The sequence below is a fragment of the Lagopus muta genome, chromosome 4 (genome assembly GCF_023343835.1).
Source record: "Lagopus muta isolate bLagMut1 chromosome 4, bLagMut1 primary, whole genome shotgun sequence".
NCBI lineage: Eukaryota > Metazoa > Chordata > Aves > Galliformes > Phasianidae > Lagopus > Lagopus muta.
In genome coordinates, this window is record NC_064436.1 from 6,148,822 (window position 1) to 6,170,517 (window position 21,696).

The 21,696-nt window shown below is 40.9% G+C and overlaps 1 protein-coding gene across 5 annotated transcripts in view; it reads left to right on the forward strand.

Annotated features, from left to right (window-relative positions):
* Window positions 1-21,696, forward strand: part of PALLD (palladin, cytoskeletal associated protein) — a 175,585-nt gene that overhangs the window by 150,839 nt on the left and 3,050 nt on the right. For 3 of the 5 annotated variants that reach the window (XM_048941893.1, XM_048941896.1, XM_048941897.1), the window contains 10 exons: window positions 1,329-1,464; window positions 4,244-4,345; window positions 4,903-4,953; window positions 6,381-6,602; window positions 11,490-11,639; window positions 14,907-15,001; window positions 17,712-17,844; window positions 18,715-18,922; window positions 19,598-19,763; window positions 20,688-20,821. In XM_048941893.1, the coding sequence (XP_048797850.1) occupies window positions 1,329-1,464; window positions 4,244-4,345; window positions 4,903-4,953; window positions 6,381-6,602; window positions 11,490-11,639; window positions 14,907-15,001; window positions 17,712-17,844; window positions 18,715-18,922; window positions 19,598-19,763; window positions 20,688-20,821 (1,397 nt within the window). Of the gene's footprint in view, window positions 1-1,328; window positions 1,465-4,243; window positions 4,346-4,902; window positions 4,954-6,380; window positions 6,603-11,489; window positions 11,640-14,906; window positions 15,002-17,711; window positions 17,845-18,714; window positions 18,923-19,597; window positions 19,764-20,687; window positions 20,822-20,933; window positions 20,985-21,696 lie in introns of all 5 variants that reach the window. The other 2 variants (XM_048941895.1, XM_048941894.1) reach the window with 2 other exon arrangements.

Consider the following 21,696-nt stretch of genomic DNA (forward strand, 5'->3'; position numbering starts at 1 on the left):
CAGAAGCAGAGTATGAAATGTTTTAGGAACTTAGACATAGTGTTTCCTCTTAGTGTCTTCTCAATCTATGCATTTAATTTTGTTTTTGCTTTTGACAGCGTTTATGTATTGCTCAATTTTAACTATTGGTGAAAGTTACCATTGAAAATGCTTTCTCAGGAGTAAGTTTTATCTGACTGTGAATGATAAAGAAAAATAGTGCTGAACAGTTGCCAGGAAATGTTGTTATCTCCTCATGATTCTAGTTTAATATCTTTGTGCTGGTAATTATATTATCCTGTTGTATATTGGGAAGAAGTTTGCCCCTGTCAGGCTGGTATAAATTTTCTATCTCTGTCATCTCATGTGAGTTCGGCAGTTTAGCTGACTTGGTTCTATGTTTCACATAACTCATTCTTTTATAATGGGCTGAGCCCTAATTAATCACTTAAAAAAACCCTAAAACTGAAAAACAAGCAAAAAACCCACTAATATTGAAGCTCATCTCCAGTAGAAGAAAACATTGTCAAGTATTTCCAGCAGTAGAACTGTCATGACATTATTGAAAAGCATTTAATACTAGTGCAGACTGGAAAAAAATATTTCCTGTGCCATTCCATTATATCCTGAAATGCCCCTGGAACTTGTAGACTGGTGTGAGGAGTAATTTTGCCCAGTGAATGCGAACTGCTACCCGGATGCCATTCTGTTGCAGACCTTGCTGCTGAAAACTGCTTTAAGGACGTGATGGTGGTCCTTGTGAACGTAACCTAGACTTTGGAATGGCTGTTCTTTCAGTAATAGCGTGTTGCCTTCCGGGTGTGTGTTCAGAGATATGAAGAATAAACATGAAGTTATGCATTGTGCATTGAAAGTCTGAACCAAGAAATTAGTTAATAAATAGTATAAGAAATCAATGATTAACTACCCTGTGGTACTTCTTTCTGATCTTTTTCTACATGGTACTTAGTGGGATCCTACTTTATCTTCGGTCTGTACTTATTTGGTGACACTTTCACTTTCATGTTTTCTCTTGCTTTGCTTTCTTGCCATTGTTCATCAGTTTCCTCTTTAAGTATGTGATGTTTACAGCCATGGCTATAGCACCCTGAGCCCTATTCTAACCAATGCTTTACTTTCAAAGAAAGCATAATTTCAGCTCTGTACTTAAACTAATCATTGAATCAGTGATGTGAGTTAGAAGGAACAGCAAAGTAAATAAAGATGCTCAACTTCTAATTTCAAAGATACAATGACATATTCCTCACTAGAGGCAAGATTTTATCCAGTAATTCATGACTACCGATGGTTTCTGGAAAGTTCATGAATTTGTCTGTACTGTTTTGCAGGGGGTTTCCCAAGAAAACAGGCAGAACTGCTAGAATAGCCTCAGATGAAGAGATTCAAGGGTCAAAGGATGCTGTGATTCAGGATCTGGAAAGAAAACTTCGCTTCAAAGAAGACCTTTTGAACAACGGGCAACCGGTATAAAAAATACAGAAATAAGAAAAAATATATATATAGAAAACACTGTGGGGAAGGGGAGTGGATGCCAAGGGTAGCATCTTAGATTAATTGTATATAAAGTAAATATGTATACGCTGTTTTTGCATTTTATATATTTATGCCTTTTAATTGGATTTCCAGAGCTGCATTTCTGTAAGGAATAATAATAATGTATATTTTGGATTATCGGTCATTCCCTCTGTTGTTGAGCAATTTTGTTTGGACTTAACAAAGCAGTGGAGATCTCAGGGGTGATTAAATACCATATGAAGCCTTCACAATCTGTACATCAGGGCATTTTTCAGCCTCTGAGACAATTTGCTTTTAACTGTTCATCTCTACTGGGCATCTGGCCAAACAGTGTATGCATACTGCTTGACCAGTCCAGCCTCCATTCTACCTATTGCCTAGCTGTTGGACATGAGAGGGGAAAACTTGGTTGGAAAGTGAGCATCACGGGGGACAAAGTAGTTCATTGTGAGAAACAAATCCATTAGGAACGAGCCATCCTTACATACTGCAATTGTGGGACTATATTTGACCAGTAGGGTATAAACTGTGCTACAGTGCTAATTCACAGACTCCATCAGGCATTAACAATCTGCTGGAGGGACAAGAAATGAAATAAAATGAGCAAGCAAATCAAACCATTGAGATGCACAGGTGTAAAGTTCTTCATTATTTTTTCTGCATTTTAATATATACATAAAAGATAAAATACTAAAATCTTCCTGCTCAGAGTTGATAAGAAGCAACTCTCTCAGGTCTTAATAATCAAGACATTGATTTAAATTTCTTTGAAGCAGGAATCACTTTTAAGAAGAAGGTAATGTAAAAAATGCAGACTGTCATCCCTGTTTTGCCAAAGGCATAGGCATGGGAATGACTTGGATATCTGTGCTTCACTGAAAGGTAGTATGCTTAGGTTTCTTATGACTGTACTTAGAGTTTTGTTACAGTGTCTGACATCTGGACTACAGTGTTTAAGTTCAAGGTAACTTCTTGAGTCCAACTGTCTACTCCACAGCATCCAGATTCTGGTTCTCAGAAAGGTCAATGATGTGATGGGAGTAACTAGTGCTTGTATACTTAGCTTTATCCATTAACCGCAGAGGATCTGGTAGTTTTCTTTAGTAGTTAAGTAGAGTCACTCTCACAGTGTAGAGGTTTTCAAAGGAGATGGGTTGGTGTGTGGGAGCTGTTGAGTCACAGCCTGAACCACTGCTTGATCACCTGAGGCAAGGACTGGGTCAGCCCTGAGAGCACAGGTGAAGGTATTTCAGCTGTGTGACCAGAAAGGATGGAGCCTGGCTGCACCTCTCCTAGACTCCATTTAAGGGCTGACTGCCACTGGGGAAGGGTCTCTTTCTGCAGATCCCTCCTTTTGGAGTTGTCTGCTGCAAGCCTAGGATATGGGTTAGCATTTTGTTTTTGTCTCCATCCACCACAATAGTCTTTCTAACTATCAACCTGTAAAATACTATCCTAACCGTGCTACTCTTCTAACTGTACATTTAATTGTGCTGGCCATAATTACCAGCTGGCCGTAATTACCAGCTGGCCCTAACTATCAGGCCTATTTTGGAAAGTAAGAAAGATGCTTGTCCTGTACAAATGTATTGAATATCCTGAGAAAGCCCACATGGCCCAAGGAGGGAAAAAAATATGAGGTGATAAGATTATGTGAGAGCTCAAACCAATATATTCTGTTTTCTTTCTTGCCTTCAAGCTTTTGCCTTGCAGATTCCTGTCTAGGGTGATTCTGTTTGTGCCATCGTGGCTGTGAGCACTTGGAGTGGTCACAGAAGAAATTAGAGTGAAGGAAAGTTCATTAGTTGTGTAGATGCTCGTAAGATAGCCAAGATTAGTACCTAGTTTTCATGAGTTCCTATTTTAGCAATGCCACACTTTAAAAAACAAAACCAAAGAACTTCAGTAAGGCTTTTTGAGAAATGAAAGCACTGACTGGACCTAATGCTTTTTCCATTCTTTCATTTTTTCTTTGTATTCAACCACATAGTTGTTTGCCTTGCATTCACTGGCATATTTTTGCAGTGTTTGTAAGGGTGTATCTTGAATGCATGAAGTGTGTTACTGAACACAGAAGGAAGAATAGTAATGGAAAACTTCAATTCTACACTTAAGGTTCTCCTTTAATTTGCTTTACCTTCTGAGTGTAAACTGCCACTCCATCTTCTGTAAGTTGTTTCTGTAATTTGTGAAAGGCTAAGAATAAATAGAAATTAAGAATCTGAAAGAAATTACTTTCTTATAAAACTGCTGTTTTATTTCTGACAAAGCAGTCAAATAGAGTAAGTGGGATCTTCTTGGCATTTCTGACAGAGTTTTCTGCTGTGTGCTTCTAATGTAGCAGAACAGCCAGGAGTAAGATCTGGGATGATTTGACACAGGCTTTTTTGATGGCCATGCTGATTTAAGTAGTTCGTTTTGCTCATTCCTGCCCAAGTTCCTGGCAGGAGAATGGAAACAAATGGCAGAGTCAGGACAGAGGTTGCTGAAGCCAGAAAAGCTGCTTGTAATGCAAAAAAAACCCCAAAAAACAGAAAACAAAAAACCATTGCAATCTGTGGTAGAAAAACTGCTGTTAAAAGCATATTGCTGCTCTCTTTTACATCACTTAAAGCATTGTTTACTGTCTATCTGCCACGTAGTTCTTAATGAGAAGTAAGAACCTTTACTTCTTCTTTTCCCCTTAGTCGCATTGCTCTTTGTTTTATTTTGTTTTGGTTTTGTCCAGAGATTAACATATGAAGAAAAAATGGCTCGTCGATTGCTGGGAGCAGACAGTGCTGCAACTGTCTTCAATATACAGGAACCAGAAGAGGAGCCTGCAATACAGGTGCTGTGTAACTCTGCAGATACATAGGAAAATTAAAAAAATAATAATTCTTTAATAGGCAGCAGTTCACTTTTTAAAAGTCCTACACAAGACAGTAAGTGTACTCAAGATAGGAGAGATTTGATTACAGAAGTCATACGTTATGTATCAGCAAAGTAAACTGGAGAACCACATGCCTGCTGCTCAGTTTTTCCATGCTCAATAAGGCTGAGAGTTCTCAAATGTCTTCTGTCAGCTTTAAACTCTCCCATTTATCCTATTCTGTCCTGCCCTTTAAGTCTGTCCAGGCAAAAATACATCTACTATCTTGAAACTGTCTTGTCTTTATGTGTGTAATCTGCACTTTTTGGATGCTGATCAAAAATGCAACGGAAAGTCTGCTTGGAAGGCCAGGTACACGCTCCCATTGTTCAGATGCCAGAGCTGCAATTCGGAAATGTGTAGCATTTGTTTGCTTGTGTTACCACATCCAGTACCTTCTCCTCCTGTGCGCTCGGTTTCCATGAGCACCTCTCTGTCTTCTTTCTGCTTCTTGATCTTTTTTTCTACTCTTGCAGGAAGTTTGTTCTACTGCTGCTTCTGTAGTGAGTCCTATGGATATTCAAAAGGTTAACATTTTCACCTTTTTCTTGTTTTGTTGTTGCTGATTTTTTTTTTTTTTTTAATTATTGGGGTTTTTTTAAATTTTCTATTGTCTGTCTACTTTCCCTTTTACTGTTCCTGGTTCGTAACAACAGATCACCAACATTAATAACTGGGGAGATTTGGAATGCCTTCCATTTATGATCTCTAAACCTAATTGATTGCAGGCAGCTTAACTGCAGTAGTGGCATGCTCCAGTATCTTTCTGCTCTAATGTTAACCTATACTGATACTAACAGCCTTGCATCTAAATCAACTGCTCTGTATGTATATTTCATGATCTGATTTTGTTCCTTTCTTTCACTGGAAGTCTACCATTAAAAAAAAAAGCAGTTTATGAAGGTATTTCTCCTATTTACTGTGAGCTATGATGAGTTCTGTAACCAGCCAACAGAAAGGCTACATGTCGTTCCCAGACTAGAATCAATGACAAAAAATGGGCATGTGTAAGGAAACTTTACATGAGATGCATTTTCTGCCTTAAAAAAGTAAAGATCAGAGACAGCGGTTAAAGGTCTTCTAAAAGAGAGCTTAATTTATGCAGAGGGAAAGTCATTGGCTAGCAAATAGGGTTTTTTTTCTGCCTTGAGCTTTCTTGTGTTGTGGCGTTACCTTTGCTATCATTCGGTTTCAAAACTGGGCTGTTTTACTGAGTGAACAATTCAAGAAAGTAAATAATTCTGTGTCACAGTAATGTTTCCCAGTATCTGGGAAATTTAAACAAGCAGTATAGTTTCACACTAGGTGAAACTTTCTGCTCTTTGCAAATCCTGAACATTCTGATGAGTAACATTCTTTCTACAGAAGAAGTGATACTTTTGGCCCAGCCAGAGGAGGAACCATGGGAACAGGAGTGAAGAATGGCAGTGGTGCCATTTTCTCATTTTTACAGGCAACTGTAAACAAAATCATTTCAACCTTCTTGTGCAGCCTCTGGTACGGTTCTGTGCAAACAGCAGATGTGAACCATATGGTCTTCTGGCCATCTGGAAGCAAAACCCACCCTAAATCTGCCTGTACCCTGAAGGAAATATTACTGTGCTTCTTTTTGTCTTTATGAACTGCTTTGGAATACTTTTATAACATTTTTTTTTTTTAATTGAAAGCAACCAATGGCTTTCTTTCCCTTAATAAATTAGATCTTAAGATAACACGGAATGCAATTTTTGCCTCGTACCAGATGTTTTCATTGTTTCATAGGGAAGTTGTTGGAAACACGGATGATAGTCTTCTTCTGCAACTAGATACGATTTCCCTTTATATGGAGGATCTCAATTGTCAGAGATCAGTAGAATAACAACAGCAGTCGCAGAAACATCTTGCACGCATCATGATGCAACCCATCTTAATATGTTGAATCTTGACATTAATATGAACCTTTGTTATTTGACAGGAATATAAAGTCTCCAGCTTTGAGCAAAGATTGATCAGTGAAATTGAATACAGGCTGGAGAGATCTCCTGTGGAGGAATCCGATGATGAGGTGCAGCATGGAGATGAACCTATTGATAACAGTGCGTCACCGTATTTTGAGATAAAGCTGAAGCATTACAAAATCTTTGAGGGAATGCCGGTCACCTTTACCTGCAAAGTGACAGGAAATCCAAAACCAAAGGTAAGAGAAGAGAGTGAGCAGTTCTAGAAATGCTCTGCAGAGCAATTTGTTAGTACCCTACCTTCAGCACCTAGACCCTGTGGGTTGTGTCATGCAGGAATAGCAGACATTCTCTTTAGGTAAGAAAGATTCCTAGCTGATGATCTTGCAGTTGCTGTTGTTATCATGGAATGTGTTTAGATTTATCCGACAAAAATCTACTATCAAGCTTTAGTTCTTTAATCTCTCTTTCTTGAGACTTCATCACCAATATTTTGTCACTTTCAGTTTCCCTCAGGGTACATCTGCATCCCAAAATGTAGTGTGATTCTAGAAGTCTGCATTTGAGCTGGCGCTGTGGTTCCAAAAGCAATCACAACAGGTTAACAAGGGTTAATTGACTTCAGTACAGCAACATGCTTATACAGAGGTACATTGCTTCTGGTTCAGGAGCCAATGTGGATCTGCACTCTTCAGCACTGCAGTTTGTATCTACGCACTTTAACAAGACTAGACTTTGCTGAATGTTAGAGAAAGGCAGACTGAAATTCCGTACGCTCCCACGTATCGCAGTAACAAGATGAGACATGACCATGAGGTTCATAATGATGAGCTTCTGAAGGAGGGTTGGGCTTGGGAAGTGTTTCCTTTTTGCAAATGTAAAAGCACCAGCTGTATGATGTCAGTAGTCTGGAATAATGCCTTTCTTTGGTAGGTAACATTGAACCATTGCATAAATTACCCGGCAATTAAATGACTTGTTACGGATTAGGCAAACAGCAGCAGCATCTCAGGCTGCCTTGTCGAAGCCTGTGTGTTCCTCTGAGGTCCTTGCCATTCTTATAGTGACCTCTTGTGGCTAGGGTGCTCTTATTTATGTCTTGGATATCTAAGAGGTGCGTGAAAATGAGAAATGTACAGGTATTGAGAATCTTGAACTGATTTTACATGCCCAATGCTATAAATACATGGTACTGCACAAACTGTAAACAGGAGAAATCAACTTTGTCAGATAGTGGAGAAAGCACAACAGCTACAGCAACATCTAGTCTAGCAAGTAGTACAGGCCATGAGAAGCAAATCTGTAGAACGAGATTTCCATCTCTGCCTGTATTTCAGGAGGTTTTACTTCAGACTGGCTCTAATCTCATCCTATGGACTGGAGCAGATGCAGCATATTAGATGTGTTCTTGCAGCTCATTTTCTGGCTTAGTTTCATTTGAAAGAGGTCCAACTCTGTACTCCAAGACCACTTCACAGCACAAACCACTGCAGTATAGTAGGGGTGATCAGTGTACTCATATCAAAAAAGCACTCCTGCTTCAAACTGGAGTAGTGTAAACACTGACAAGTCTGACTGAAGCCAGCCCTTTGATGTCCAGCATTATTTTTGACATGACCGTACAGAGGAGCCCAAGGTGCTGAATAAGGCTGGAAGACAAATTGTTTCGTTGCTGTTAGAGGTGAGGTGTGCTCTTTGTGCCTGGAGCTTATGACTGAGTTGCTGAATGACCTCCTGTGAGTCAGCCTTAGTCAACTGTTGCCATTCCCTTTTCACACTTTTCAATTAGGGTGCAGTCTCACAGTTATCTCAATCTAATTTAAGACAGATGAAAGAGGATGCCTCTTCCTCCTTCCCTCACTCTCCTTGTTTTGGCATTAGCAGCTGCACAGTCGGGAAACCACGTTGTTTGTATTTAAAATGCTGCCCTGTGAAGGACTATTCTGATGCGAATGCAATCTGAATCAGATGCAGCAGTCTCTTTTTTTTTGTGTTGCCAAAGCATGCACATTAAGTGATTTGCTCTTGCACCTGGGACTGTGACCCTTTTTTCCATTCACTTGCAAATGCTTTGTGCAATTTGTGAAGTTGCTTGGGAGGAAACCAACTTGAGGCCTGTTGCATAGCTACTTGTGAGTTGGACTAAGCAAATGTCAAAGGCTTCTTCTCCTGACTGACTGTGCCAACATAACAGTTTTGACTTACTCAGTGGTTGAGGGCTGTCCTGCTGTAGTTTGTTGAAGCTGGAAGTGTTGCCCCTGAACAAATGCTTTACTTTGGCAAATGAAAAGCTGGAAATAATTTACTAACTTAAAGCTCCTCCCTTCTAAGTATTCTGTCACCTCTGCCAAGGAACAGCTTTGGGAAGGACTGTAGTGTTTCTGAAATCTGGCATTCATTATGAGGGATTTTTCTAAAGAAGGGTTATTGGCTTGATTATTTTTTCCCCTGAACATGCTGTGTAAATTGAATACTGATGTGCAAATTCTGTCTTCATAAATATGACTTTTTAAATCTGAGGTTCCTTTTGTTATAACCATCTGCATAATGTAAAACTATTTTATCATTAAAATGAGAGCTTGTGGTAATGCAAGAGGGATTGTGGAGTACTTCTTTTTGAGGGATAGTTCTCTTTGGAATTAGGAAAATGCCATACAAAAGGTTAATTGAGACTTGAATGTTGCATAAAGCTTGTACTGCTCTCTCTACATGAGGCTGAATATAATTCATAGTGATTAAAAATGACTGTTGCTTAAGATCAGAAACCCTTCTGTACTGTGTATTCCGCTGTATTTCCAGTCATTACACATCAGTGTCTGAAAATCTGATACAAATAAAAGCAATCCAGATGCAGAGCTCAGGGCTTACGTAGTTGAATGGTACATTTATTAAAAGGGATCCTAGAAAGAAAATGCTTTACTTCAAGGACCTTTGTCTCCTGTAAATTCCAGGCCAGAAGAAGACAATGTTAAGCACCTACTACACCTAAGTAAAAACAGTTTATGCCAATGTTTTTAGATCCTAGGGGAAATGAATATGGGACAACATATGCATGATGTTTGGATAGCTGGTTCAGTTAATATTTGCATGTATTTCCATGTAGTAACTCCTGGCACGTCTGCTGATATTTCTGATAAGTGCATTGCTATTGAATAATTACTGCTTACTGCAGTAGATTTCCAGGCAGTGTTATGACACATACAAAGCATGCAAGTTAGAACTCATTTTTTGCAGCTCCACTGTTACCAACATCCATTATGATTTGTATATTAGTGATCAAATATCTTTTGCATCTCTGGTAAGTGCTCTGTCAGCAGATGAGAAGACATTACCAAATCTTTTGTTAGCACCATAGAGTCTTTGCAAGCCTGCTGACAGACAAAATGGAAAACAAGTATAACCAGCTATTGAGGAAATGAAATCATTTCTAGTGCACATAATGCTTGTTAATATATAAAACATCCACGGTAATTAATTTTTCAAGGAAATTTCCATTCATTCCCTCCCAAACGTTCTCCATTGTGTTTTAGTGAAATGCACTTTAGTTAATTTTATCCCCACATGAATGTATGAGAGCTCTGAAAGGTTGCCAAGTGGCAGCCCCCATGCTTGTGTCTGCTGCCCCCAGGGATGCCTGCAGCCAAGGCCGCAGGGAGGCAGCACAGTTTGCAGGGAGCAGAGGTCTGTGCCTGCAGGTACTCGGAGTGAGGCTGTAGCACAGAGCCACCCCTTGCAGCAGCTAAACCTCAGCCCCTCTCTCTTCATGCCTTGTGATGTGGGAGAGCAGTTTTACTGGGGAACTTGATATCAGCTAACGCTGCTTTAAAGAGGAGTGAGGAGTGCTTGTGAGGGCAGGGGGGTTTCTAAAGTACACCCAGCACTAAGAGGTGAGTGGGTGTCCTCACAAGTGGCTCTAGGAGTACAGAACAGTGCTGGCTTCAGGGAGAACATGCTTCAGGAATGACAGTAAGTGCTGTCCTGTGCAGGTGCTGCTCTGGGGAGCTGGCTGCACCTTGTGACATTCCTACGTGTTGCTCTGGGAGTTTTCATGCTTTCCTGCATCTCTTTTATTTTTTAACACACCAAATTCAGTTTGGGGTTTTCCTTGTTTTTAAAATACGTTGCAAAAAAAAAAAAAAAGTCAAAATTGAATCTTATTATCATTATTGCCTTAAGTCTGAGGCATTAAAATCACATATGTGGGTTTTGTGTGTGTGTGTAATTTATGGATTACTGTTAAGATGTTATTCCACGTAGATCATTTTTTGGCTCATCGAGATCAGACCTTGGGTCAGCCAGAGAAAAAAATTATGTATTGAAAGCAATGGAAAAGACCTCTGCTTGAGGGGTAATTCAACTTTGCTGTACAGCTTGTAACTCTGCTGTTGCTGGCACACAGTTGTTAAGGGCTGTCAATATACCGAGTGATTTGAAGTATTTCCTGTTGCTTTGTAAAGCTGCCTTTTCCTGTGGACGTCTGCCACGCGGGTGATGCTGTGGGGCTTGGTCCTGCCGCTTGGGAACGGGTGTTGTTGTTTGATCACTGTCCCGTATTTGTTTCAGCAGATAGCATCTAGAGATGTTAACCTAGCAGCACAGGGCAGCTTGCTGCTGGCTGCCTCGTGTGGGTGCAAAGGATGGGGCAGCTCTGTGTTACAGCACTGAGATCATTACTGAACTAATTGTTCTGATAATTACCTTGGGTTAAGTTTTCCTTTTCTGAAAGGAAAGCAGTAGCTTTAAGTTCCTCCAGCTTCATCAGATGTAAGTGAAACAAAAATGTGAAGTTATTAATCTTATCTGCTCTCTACTTTCCTTTGCAATGACATTTATTTTCAGCTCTTCTGTTGCTGCTCAGTCTGGGATCAGCACAACCCTTAGGCACATCTAAACTTGTGAGATGGGTGCTCACACTCCAGCCTTTCTCTGAGCCACCGCTATCCTGGAACTTGGATTTTATAGGAAGTGGTTCTGGAGTGTGGTTCTGCACCTCTGCAGGCTGGACCCATTCCTTTATTGCCAACCAGAGAAGTTTTCAGCTGCTAAGATTTGGTAGTGCTGCAAATTGAGAAATGATGTTGGTGAGCACCTACCTCTTACCAGCCGTGCTTTGTTTTTCCCTGCAGATTTATTGGTTTAAAGATGGGAAGCAAATTTCTAAGAGAAGTGATCACTACCGAATTCAAAGAGAACCTGATGGAACTTGCTCACTGCATGCTGCAGCCTCCACCCTGGATGATGATGGGAATTACACCATTATGGCTGCTAACCCACAGGTAAATGAAGGTTTGGCTCCAGAGCAAACATGCTTCTCAACATGAATCTTCAGAACCTTACGTATGCGTGATTTAATTAAATGATGAAGTCACCACCAAGTATGTAAGTTAGATTTCTGTTTTCATCTTGCATCAGTAGGGTGGGACCTTTCTATCTCCCAGAGATTAGCAACTCAACAGCCTTTTTTTTTCCTTAAGGTTTGAGGTTTCAGAGGGAACGGGTGTTGTTGTTTGATGACTGTTCCACCATTTGTTTCAGCAGATAGCATCTAGGTACCTTAACCAAATATGGACACCATATGTATTATACAAGGGGGGAAAAAGTCAAGTTTACCAGCAGTAACTCAATCTGGCTGCTGAGCTTTCAGTTTTCTTCTCATGACACCTCTTATTGACTGAGGCCAACTCTTTGAAGTGAATTGCAGCGCACTGCACCTCTGCACGGTTACCTCAGGCAGGGATTGCAGCTCTGTAGCAAACGATTCCTGTGCTTACTGGGGAGGAATGCAGAGTCTTTTGTGTTGGCACCAGAGTCTTAAACGCTGTGTTCTGAAACGCAGAGTGTTACTGCATCTGTAATATTCTCTGTTTTTCACAGACCCCAAACTAGAGCTGAAGCATACAACGTTGTTAACTGAAGTTACCGTTGAAGCATCCTATTGAACTAACTTTCTCAATCCACTTTTTCCCAGAGCAAAGCAAATCAAGGAAAATTATTTGCATGTGAGAAACCAAGGCAGTAACATAACTGAGGGATATAACGAATTACTTTCTTCTGTAGCACCAAATAGCTTGCCAAGACCACGACTGCAAGTAGAATTACACTGTGAAATAACCTCCATCGCTGAGACAGAGCTTAATCTAAGAATATTGTGCTGTGTTATGATGTTGCTAGGTTACATGACACTTTTGCCTTGCTCTTTTTACTGTCAGTCCTGCCCTTTCTGCAGTGTGTTTCTCTATACAGAGACAAGAAAGAGCAGTGTTTAGATGCCTGATTCTACCCACTGCAGGGCTTAAATCTAGAGAGTCTGAACATTTTTTCTACATATGCTAATAACAGAAATAAAGAACTAGCAGATGGCCAGGGGAATTCTTCAAGCTGGGAACTTCTATGTATAAAAAAGAAGCATTGTATTTTAACGCTCGGTGCCATTTAAGTTGTGCAAATTCACCACAAGTTTAAAAATGACTTAAAAAAAAAACAACCCACAAAACAACTGTGCTGAAGGTAGGATACAAATCCTACCTGTATTCCTATCAGTGTTGTGTCAGTGCATGCGTAGGGTTTCTCTGTGTAGTTTTACTGTGGGATCCAAAATCTTAAAGAAGCTGGTGAATAAGGTTCCCTTCTATCTGGACACTGACACCTGTCCCTCTGTAACTCACGGATGCAGGTTTAGGCCTTCGTTTTTAACAAGCTGTTCTGCTCATCTGATGACACCAGTGAAGTAGCCTAGATCATTAGCTCTTGTCATTGGTGACACAAATTTGTCAGTGTACTAATGCAAATGTGCTGAACTGAGATGGTTTTGTGATGACCCTAGTTTTGGGGATGGAAAAAACACTTTGTGCTTTCCATTCCTTTTTGGGGAAAAAAACAAACAAACAACAGGAGCATCCTTTTCTAGATCCCCAAAACAAAGCCTATTTCATCAAGCACATGTGTTCGTTCTTCATGGTGTGCTTCCCAAACAAAGATGCTCCTCTCCTGTTAGCTTGCTTTTACTATGTGTTTCACAGCACAGTGGAGGCAAAGAAGGGCTGTGAGTTCACATACAAGCCTCTTGCACTAAAATATCTGGATTCCAATTCTTTTAAGTCATCCCAAGTAGAAATAGTTCTGGCATAGCTTCCTAAATCCTAACGGAAAGTTGTCCATGTCTCAAAGCTATCACGAAGTTAGGCAAATTTGGCAACCTTTCCTTAAGAAAAGCAGAATATGTAAACATAAGGGAGTTGACATCAGGGTTCTGATGGACTGGCAGATACTTGCTAGATGGTGCTGTGATTTGGTCATTGCTATTAGGACTATCAAACTACAGAGCAAAAAGGCATGTTCGTAGCTGCTAGAAATTAATTTATCTTATTAAAGCAAAGGATTTCATTCCTTTAAACTCTGCTGGTTTACACTGTCACGCTATCTGGATGAATACTACAGCATTTGTGTATGCAGGATGATTTGTTGATGCACCTTAGAAGTTATCTGTGGTAGTTAATGCTGCACTACTGCCTACAGCACGAAGTGCAGCGAGCTGGAATTAAGTTGTAATGCTGCTGGGGTTTGCAGTACAACTTGCCATCGAACTCGAGCCAGAGAAAACTGATCTCAGATCTAGAAAAACATAAAATCTTGCTTGGTTCAGGCTGTTACTTAAAAGTTACAACCATTAACTGATCTCTTGCCACGAGCTCTAAGCATGGTCCTTATTTTCACCTTCTTTCTCTCCACTTCTTTGCAGTGTGCACCCAGAGGTCCCCTCTCCTATGCTTTCTAGGTCATCTTCCCACAAACCATTTCCCGTATCCATTGCTCCTTCCTGTTCATCCCATAGCTTTTCCAAATCTGGGGCTTCCAGCTAGTTCTTTACTGTACAAATTCCTTCCAGGACTTTGTGTTTCCATTTGTGATGCCTTCATGTGTTGAGATACACAGCAGTTATTCAAAATAGCGTTAATTCATCACCTGTCAGAATAAAATAAATACACAGCAGTGCCTAAAATAGAAATCTACTTGTTCCAGGTGTTTTTAATGGTAACACAAAAAAACTTTTGCATAAGCAATTGCTTCAGGTTATGTGCAGTGGTTTATTTTACAGTTTTTCTTGTGGGCTATACGGGTCATGGGAATGGAATTGGGATACGAGGATCAAGTCTGACAGCCCAGCAGTGACAAAAAGGTCTTTGCCTTTAGAAGGCTCAGTCAGTTCATCGTATGGCTTACAGCCAGCAGTGCTGCTACCTCTTGGTGTTCTGTGTGGTGGTGGTGGTGGTCCTTTTAAAATGTAAAAACTGGATAGAAAGTGGATGGTGGAACGTTTCAACCAGTCACAGTTATTTCCGTCTGTTCATTGTTAGTTGCAAGCGGATAAAACAGTTGAATATCCAAAGGTATCTTGACAAATGATTTTAAAGGATTTTTTGAAAGAAGAGGTGATATTGCAGGCTCTGTAACAGGCAGGCAACAAAGAAGAGATCAGGTTAAACAGATTAATGTGAGATGAGTTCAGTCTCAGTTAATTGTCTTCCTCTTCATCGTTACTACAGGGCAGAATAAGCTGCACAGGAAGGCTGATGGTTCAAGCTGTAAATCAGAGAGGCCGCAGCCCTTGGACACCTCCTGGCCAGCCTCATGTCAGAAGGTATTTGATGCTTTTTTTTTCTCTCTTTGAACATTATCTGTTTTGGAAAATGGCTGTTATGAAGAATCTCAAGTAAGAAGGCAAGTTAGAAGTGTGGCATACAGGAAGAAGCCTCCCCACTGCTAAAACCTCTGCAAACCTTGCACAATAGGAAACTAGTGGGCAATGTCAGAAATGACATAGCTTTAAAGTATCTTGAACTTTGCTTGTCTCCCTTTCCTTTCTTTGTGCTGTTCACTGTCCACAAGTTAGACTGTAAGCTGTGAGGAAAGCCACTGTTGCTTCTGTGGGTATTCAGCATCTCAGTGCAGTTGGAGCCTGTACAGTGTGCAGCGTTAGTAAGCATTTTTTAACAGAAACAGCAGAAATAACTGTAAGCCACAGAGTTTATTGCTATTTCAGTGATTTCATTTCAGGTTCTTAGCAGGAATTATGAGTCAGATATAAAGCATTAAACTTATCTTCAGTGAGTTTACAATTATTCACACACGGAGCTTCGGTTTACGTTTTTGGACCATATAAGGGAATTTTCCTCTCCATATGTTTTTTTTCATTGCCCAAAGCATTTATGAGGGTATTTAGCACAGCTCAGACATCTTCAGACAATACAAAAAAATTCCTTTTGGTTTCACAAACAGGGCTGCTTTCAAGGAAGCATGAGGGCTCTTCTTCAGGCCTTTGCCGTAACGAGGGCTGTGATTTGCTTAACGGTCACAACAGCTACAGAATCTCGGTACTGCCCAATGGTCATCTGTAGAACAGATGTAATTACCTGCTGTCAGAGTGCAGCAAAGCAGCTCAGATGCCCCCTGCCACACTGCAGAGCTGCGACATGACATACAGGCATCCTCTGCCAGCTCTTGTGCCTGGGGGTGTGATGAGATGAGGCTGCTGAACAGATCTCATCTGACTTCTACATTGAGCAAACCAGGTTTCCCCTGTCCTGAAAGTGCTGCCCACTGTCTCATGCACCTGCAAATAATGGGTACAAAAGAAAAGTCTGTGTTAATCCAGGAAGGGAAAAGCTGCAGGGAAGAGTCAGGTTTCAGCTAAACTAGCTGATGCACAGGAGTGAGAAAGGGGAAGCATTTTTAAAAGGGAAGAGTGGAGGGAGGGAAATAGGTATGGACAAGGGAGAATGGAGCAGCTGACACTTGTGTGTCTCTGTGAAGGATAAAATGCAGACCTCCTCCTGCAGCAGGCAGAGCCCCCAATAATAGGGGTGAGCCCTGTTTTGCAATCTTGCCAAACGCAATTGAAATCAATTGAAATCTGAGGCCACTCGCAGCTGCTATTTTGCTGTTCAGTTGCTGCAAGCACTCTGGCAGTTTTGGATGGGTGTGTAGCAGGGAAAGGAATTGTAAGAGATTTGCATATAGCAGTTTAATTAAAATGAGAGCAGCTACTGGGAATTCTTACTTCCCGCACAGTTTCAGGTCTGTTTCAGAGCTGTTTCTGTCTTGTGGACCTTCCCACTGCTCCCATCATCCAGTTGTGCCCCGAACTGATGATATCTGAGCATGGACCACATTCCTGTGACAGACTCCCACCACCACAGCTTTTCTAATGGAACAGAACACAATCATGTGCTCTGCTCTACAGCTGGTCACACACTTTCGTACACTTTTGATAAGTAATATTCCTGTTGCATTACAGCATTTTTTTTTTCTGTAAGCTTTTTTTTTGCTTGAGAGCAACAACAATGTCTATGACAAGTGATTATTAATGAACTTTCTTACTTTCTATGCTGCTGACAGGCTTTTTCCTGAAGTACTAGATCTCTTACAGAGTGTGTTGTGGCAGACCTCTGGTTTTGTTACCTTCACTACTTCGTTGCCATTTTAAGGCATGCTTTCTTGATGTCACTTCATTTTTCATGTGGTATTTTTCTGAAACTTGCTCTGCTTGCAAAAATTACCTTCTCAGACTTATTGGGGAGAGGGTTTTAAAACATCTGAGGTGTGCAAGGTTCAGGCCCCCACATCACAGCACTCGGTGCTGCAACATCAGAGTGATCTCACTGCATGCAGCAGACCGCAGTTCCAAGCAGATCGTCTTAAAATGCATGAGATGGAAGGAAGATTGAAAAATGTGTGTATTAGGGTTACTTTGTAAAAGATGTAAAAAAAAGACACATTATTAGTTTCTGATACTAAGGAGTGTTCTGATTTAGCTTTCCTTTTCTACCTGTAATTTGAAAGCCTAGTTAAGGCACGATTCAAGAAAAAGCCCCTGTCGTTAAAAAACTGCTTTGATCACAAACTCAGCCTTTTTATTTTCCACTTCCTTGGGTGTAATTTTTTTCCCCCTGGCTTCCCTCAGTGCTGCTGCCTTCTGCAGCTACAGCAGTGGATAGTGGGGTGCAGGAAGACTTTTACCCTTCAGTGCCACCTGTTCACCCGCTGTTTTCTGAAGGGTAAATGTAATTGCAGGGGCTGTGTGCGTGCTGCTCGATAGCAGGACAGGGTGGGGTTACATACATAGGACACCAGAAATGAGGAACGGAAGCTATATTCTAAAGCCTGCCAACTTTAATTTGTATTTCAGTGATTTAAAGACTAAACAAAACGTTCTATCATGTACAAATATAAGATTATTACAAGTAATTATTCTGTAGCAAGACTGTTTTCTAGATTTTTCGGGATGCCCCTTCTGATGTAGTGGTACCTGACTATACTGATAGCTTTCTGCTGTCTCCTGGTGTTTTAAGGCCGCGGTCTCGATCGAGGGACAGTGGTGATGAAAATGAACCAATCCAGGAACGATTCTTCCGGCCCCATTTTCTGCAGGCCCCTGGAGACCTGACTGTTCAAGAAGGAAAACTCTGCAGGATGGACTGCAAGGTAAGTGCCAGGCACAGGCCAGCAGCTACCACTCTGTAACCTCGGCAGTCAGAAAACAAGTGGCATGAGATACTTCTTAAATGCTGTTTTACCTATTGGCATTTACCTATTTTTGCTTTGCAGCAAAAGTTGACAAATAAAAACTTGCTTCCTCAGGAAGGAAATTGCTTCAGGCAAACCCGAGAGCTAACAGAAAAAGGAATGTTAAATTCACTTCCTTTGGGCTGTAGGGGGAAGCAGCTCGCACTATAAAGCCAGCATGCTTTGAAGTCTTCTTACTACTTCAGTTTCCATCCTCTGTTACTTGCAGACCCACTGTGACTTTAACAGAAGTGATGAAGGCTGGGCCTTCTGTTTACTCAGTGATGATCTACTTGGGAGAAGCTGTTTGTTTTCATGTAGAACCCCATCAGGTGGCAGGGCTTTTAGTAGTGCAGGACTCGCACAGACAGACTGAAACAATGAAATGGAATGCAGAGCTCAATGGTTAGTCACCTAACATCTTTTTGTCTACAAGTTTTTGACAAGAAATTAGTTTAGAAATATGGTGTCATTCCAGGTGAAGAGCAAATGATGTGAAAGGATACAAGGTGTCACCCTACCTTTTGTTGCAATGTACTGTTTAGATTCTAGCATATCTGAACACTGATCTTTTTTCAGTTACGCCTTTAAGACACCATGGGATTCAGGCAGTTGGCAAGTAAATGAATGCAACTAAGTCAATGTGTAATTCAGATAAAATTAGTTCTTTAAATCTTGTGGTATACCTGCATTAGCAAACAAAACCAAACTCTTCTGAAGTAATGAGTCAGGACTCCTTCGCTGTTTTTGCACGGCAAATAATTTCCCATTATTCCGTTTGCGCTGAAGGTTAGCGGATTACCAACACCAGATCTGAGCTGGCAACTAAACGGGAGACCCATCCGTCCTGACAGCTCTCACAAAATGCTGGTGCGTGAGAACGGGGTGCACTCCCTGATCATAGAGCCTGTCACCGCGAGGGATGCGGGAATCTACACGTGTGTGGCCAGCAATCGGGCTGGAGAAAATACATTCAGCCTGGAGCTCACTGTTGCAGGTAACATCTTTGTGCTGAAAGCGTAAGGTAGAAAAGTTAAGTGTTGTCCAAGGATGTGGCTGAGGGTTGGGGAACGGGAAGAGGAAACCAGTGACAGAGCTGTATCATATCTCTAAGGTGATACGTTTATGTTATGTTTTGTTGAGTAGCACGGAACCTCTGGGTATGTTGTGAAGAAACGAGGGTTGTTTTCATCCCGAGGCACAGCTGAGGCCACAAAGCCAACTGTTCACTTCCTTGTGTTGTGGGTTTTTTTCCCCACAGCAATATGTGCAGACCCGTACCTATGCCTGGGCTGATAGCATGACACGGTTCACAGGACGTTAGATTAATGCCATTCCAACCAGCTGGCAAAGTACTTCTGCTACATTTAAAGGCTCATCCTTTTATGGAGGATGAAGGAGCACTGCTTTACAAGCACAGTGCAGTCAAAGAATCTAGTTGCCAAGCTCTACACTTGAACTATTCCAATGGCTGAGGGGGAGGAGAAGGAAAATCCTCAACTCTATTAGATCTCCCATTTCTTTTATTAAAATAAGGATGTGACTGTTTTCTTCAGATGAGGCAGGGCTAGGCTTTGTAGCTAATGAAAACGACACCAAATTTGCCTGCCTCTTAGGCTGTTCCTTCATACACGCAGAAGTGTCAGCAATACTGCAATCTTTATTTTCACAGCTAAGGAAGTACACAAAGCACCTGTATTTATAGAGAAAATACAGAACACCGGTGTGACTGAGGGATTTCCAGTGCGACTGGAGTGTCGAATCTCGGGGGAACCGTCGCCTCAGATATTTTGGAAGAAAGAGAATGAGTCAATCACACACAATACTGACAGAGTGAGGTAAGATGGTCTGAGAATTATCTTGCTCTTCCTAACTTCATGAATGATTTGTCCTGTAACACGAGTGAAAACCAAAAAGGTCATAAGAATGCTTTGTGTGAGCAGCACCATATTAACTAGTTACTGTAATACTTCTGGCCAAAGCTGAGTTATATCCACTTGCATGGAACCAACTCCTCCATGAGACAGTGGCTTTATGCACACTTTTCCCCAGCATTTGGTAAATGCTAGTTGAGAGCAACTCGCTTCCATCACCTCCACTCTTTAGCACTCCACTTGTCCCCTTTCCCCATGCTTCCTCTGGGAACAAAGGCAGCTAAAAGTTGAGCTCAGTGTTGCTATTACAACATAAACTAGCTTTGGGTTAGCCTTTAAATCATACCAAAACCTCACACATCTTTACAGGGACATACTATAGGGTAGTGGAAAAAAGACATATGTATATATATTTATTTCTAAGATCTGTACGTTTGTCATCATTTGACAGTGTTTTGTAGGAATATTTGAGAGAAAATTCCTGATCTATCGAAATAAAAGGAACTCAATACTGATATGGCACTGTAATAAATTACTGCTGTCCTAAATAACTACAAATATTTCAGTACTTCACTTCTCAAGTCAGGTCTTGTATACCATCCCCACAAAGTTCTGTAAATCTGCTTTCCAGATGTCCTAATCCGTTGCTTTGAAAGAGAAGCTGCTCTGGGTGGTTTTTGCTTCTTTCTTTTTAATACAGGATATTCAACTGCCAAATTTCCAAGCCGTTTCATTTACCACTTGCTAATTTCAGAGGAAGTTTCGCATTAATTAAAAGTAGACTGTATATTTAATGTCAAACTAGGATGGGGGCTGTTTATAATGACAGTTAAATGCCTGCACTGTCTTTCAGTTGAAGTAGTAATTTGCAACTTGCCCTTTGTTCAGCATGCACCAGGACAACTATGGCTACATCTGCCTGCTGATTCAGGGAGCTACAAAAGAGGATGCTGGTTGGTACACCGTTTCAGCTAAGAATGAAGCTGGGATTGTGTCTTGCACTGCCAGGTTGGATGTTTATAGTAAGTGACTTCCTTTTTCATGACCTCATTAATCCCTCAAAAGCAACAGTTCTGCAAGTGTCAGATTGTTCACAGAATCATTTACGTTGGTCTCTCTTTCTTTTGTTTATAGTTTCTCCTCAATAATAACGATCCACATCAAGACAACAAATGCTCTGTCAAAGTACTGCCGCCATCTTTCAGATACCAAAATAAAACAAGCATGCATGCATTCTATTTTTACTTAGTATATTAAATATAGCTAATTAACAACAGATAACGGCATGATTAGATGACTTGTGGATCATTATTACTATTACTGTGAGCACTTCCCTAACTTCTCATATTCTTTTTCACCTTAGTGTATAGCACACCTGTGACAGCTGCCAGAACTGTAGCAGTTGGGCCTTTCTGCCTAACTCTATAGTTCGTTCCAAAGCAGCCCCTTACACAGTGAACATCCTCTTAAACTAAAATCCCATTACCAATCCCCTCATAACAAGAATGATTGAGTGGGAAAATGGGAAAGGTAGATGTTTCCTGGGGTGGCAGTGATAGGGAGACTTGGGAATTAGAACCTTGGCTCAACGTTCCTCTGGATTCAGGGGGTGGCAATGGCAACCAGATGATTTCCCATTGCAGCCAGTAACCTAGAACAGGCTGACACTGTAATATTAGAGCACAGAAACACATACCTCGCTGTTAACCTTCTCACTGATACTAGGAAAGGTAGAAAGCAATGCCAAAAAGTCAAGGTAACAACCACAGATGCTTGTTTTCATTCATCACGTTTGAAGGTGAAACTAGATGCTGAGGAAAAAAATAAACGCACCAAGAAATGAGACTTACCTTTCGTGCAATCCTGAGTGTCTCTTTACAAAGGATAGATTATGAAT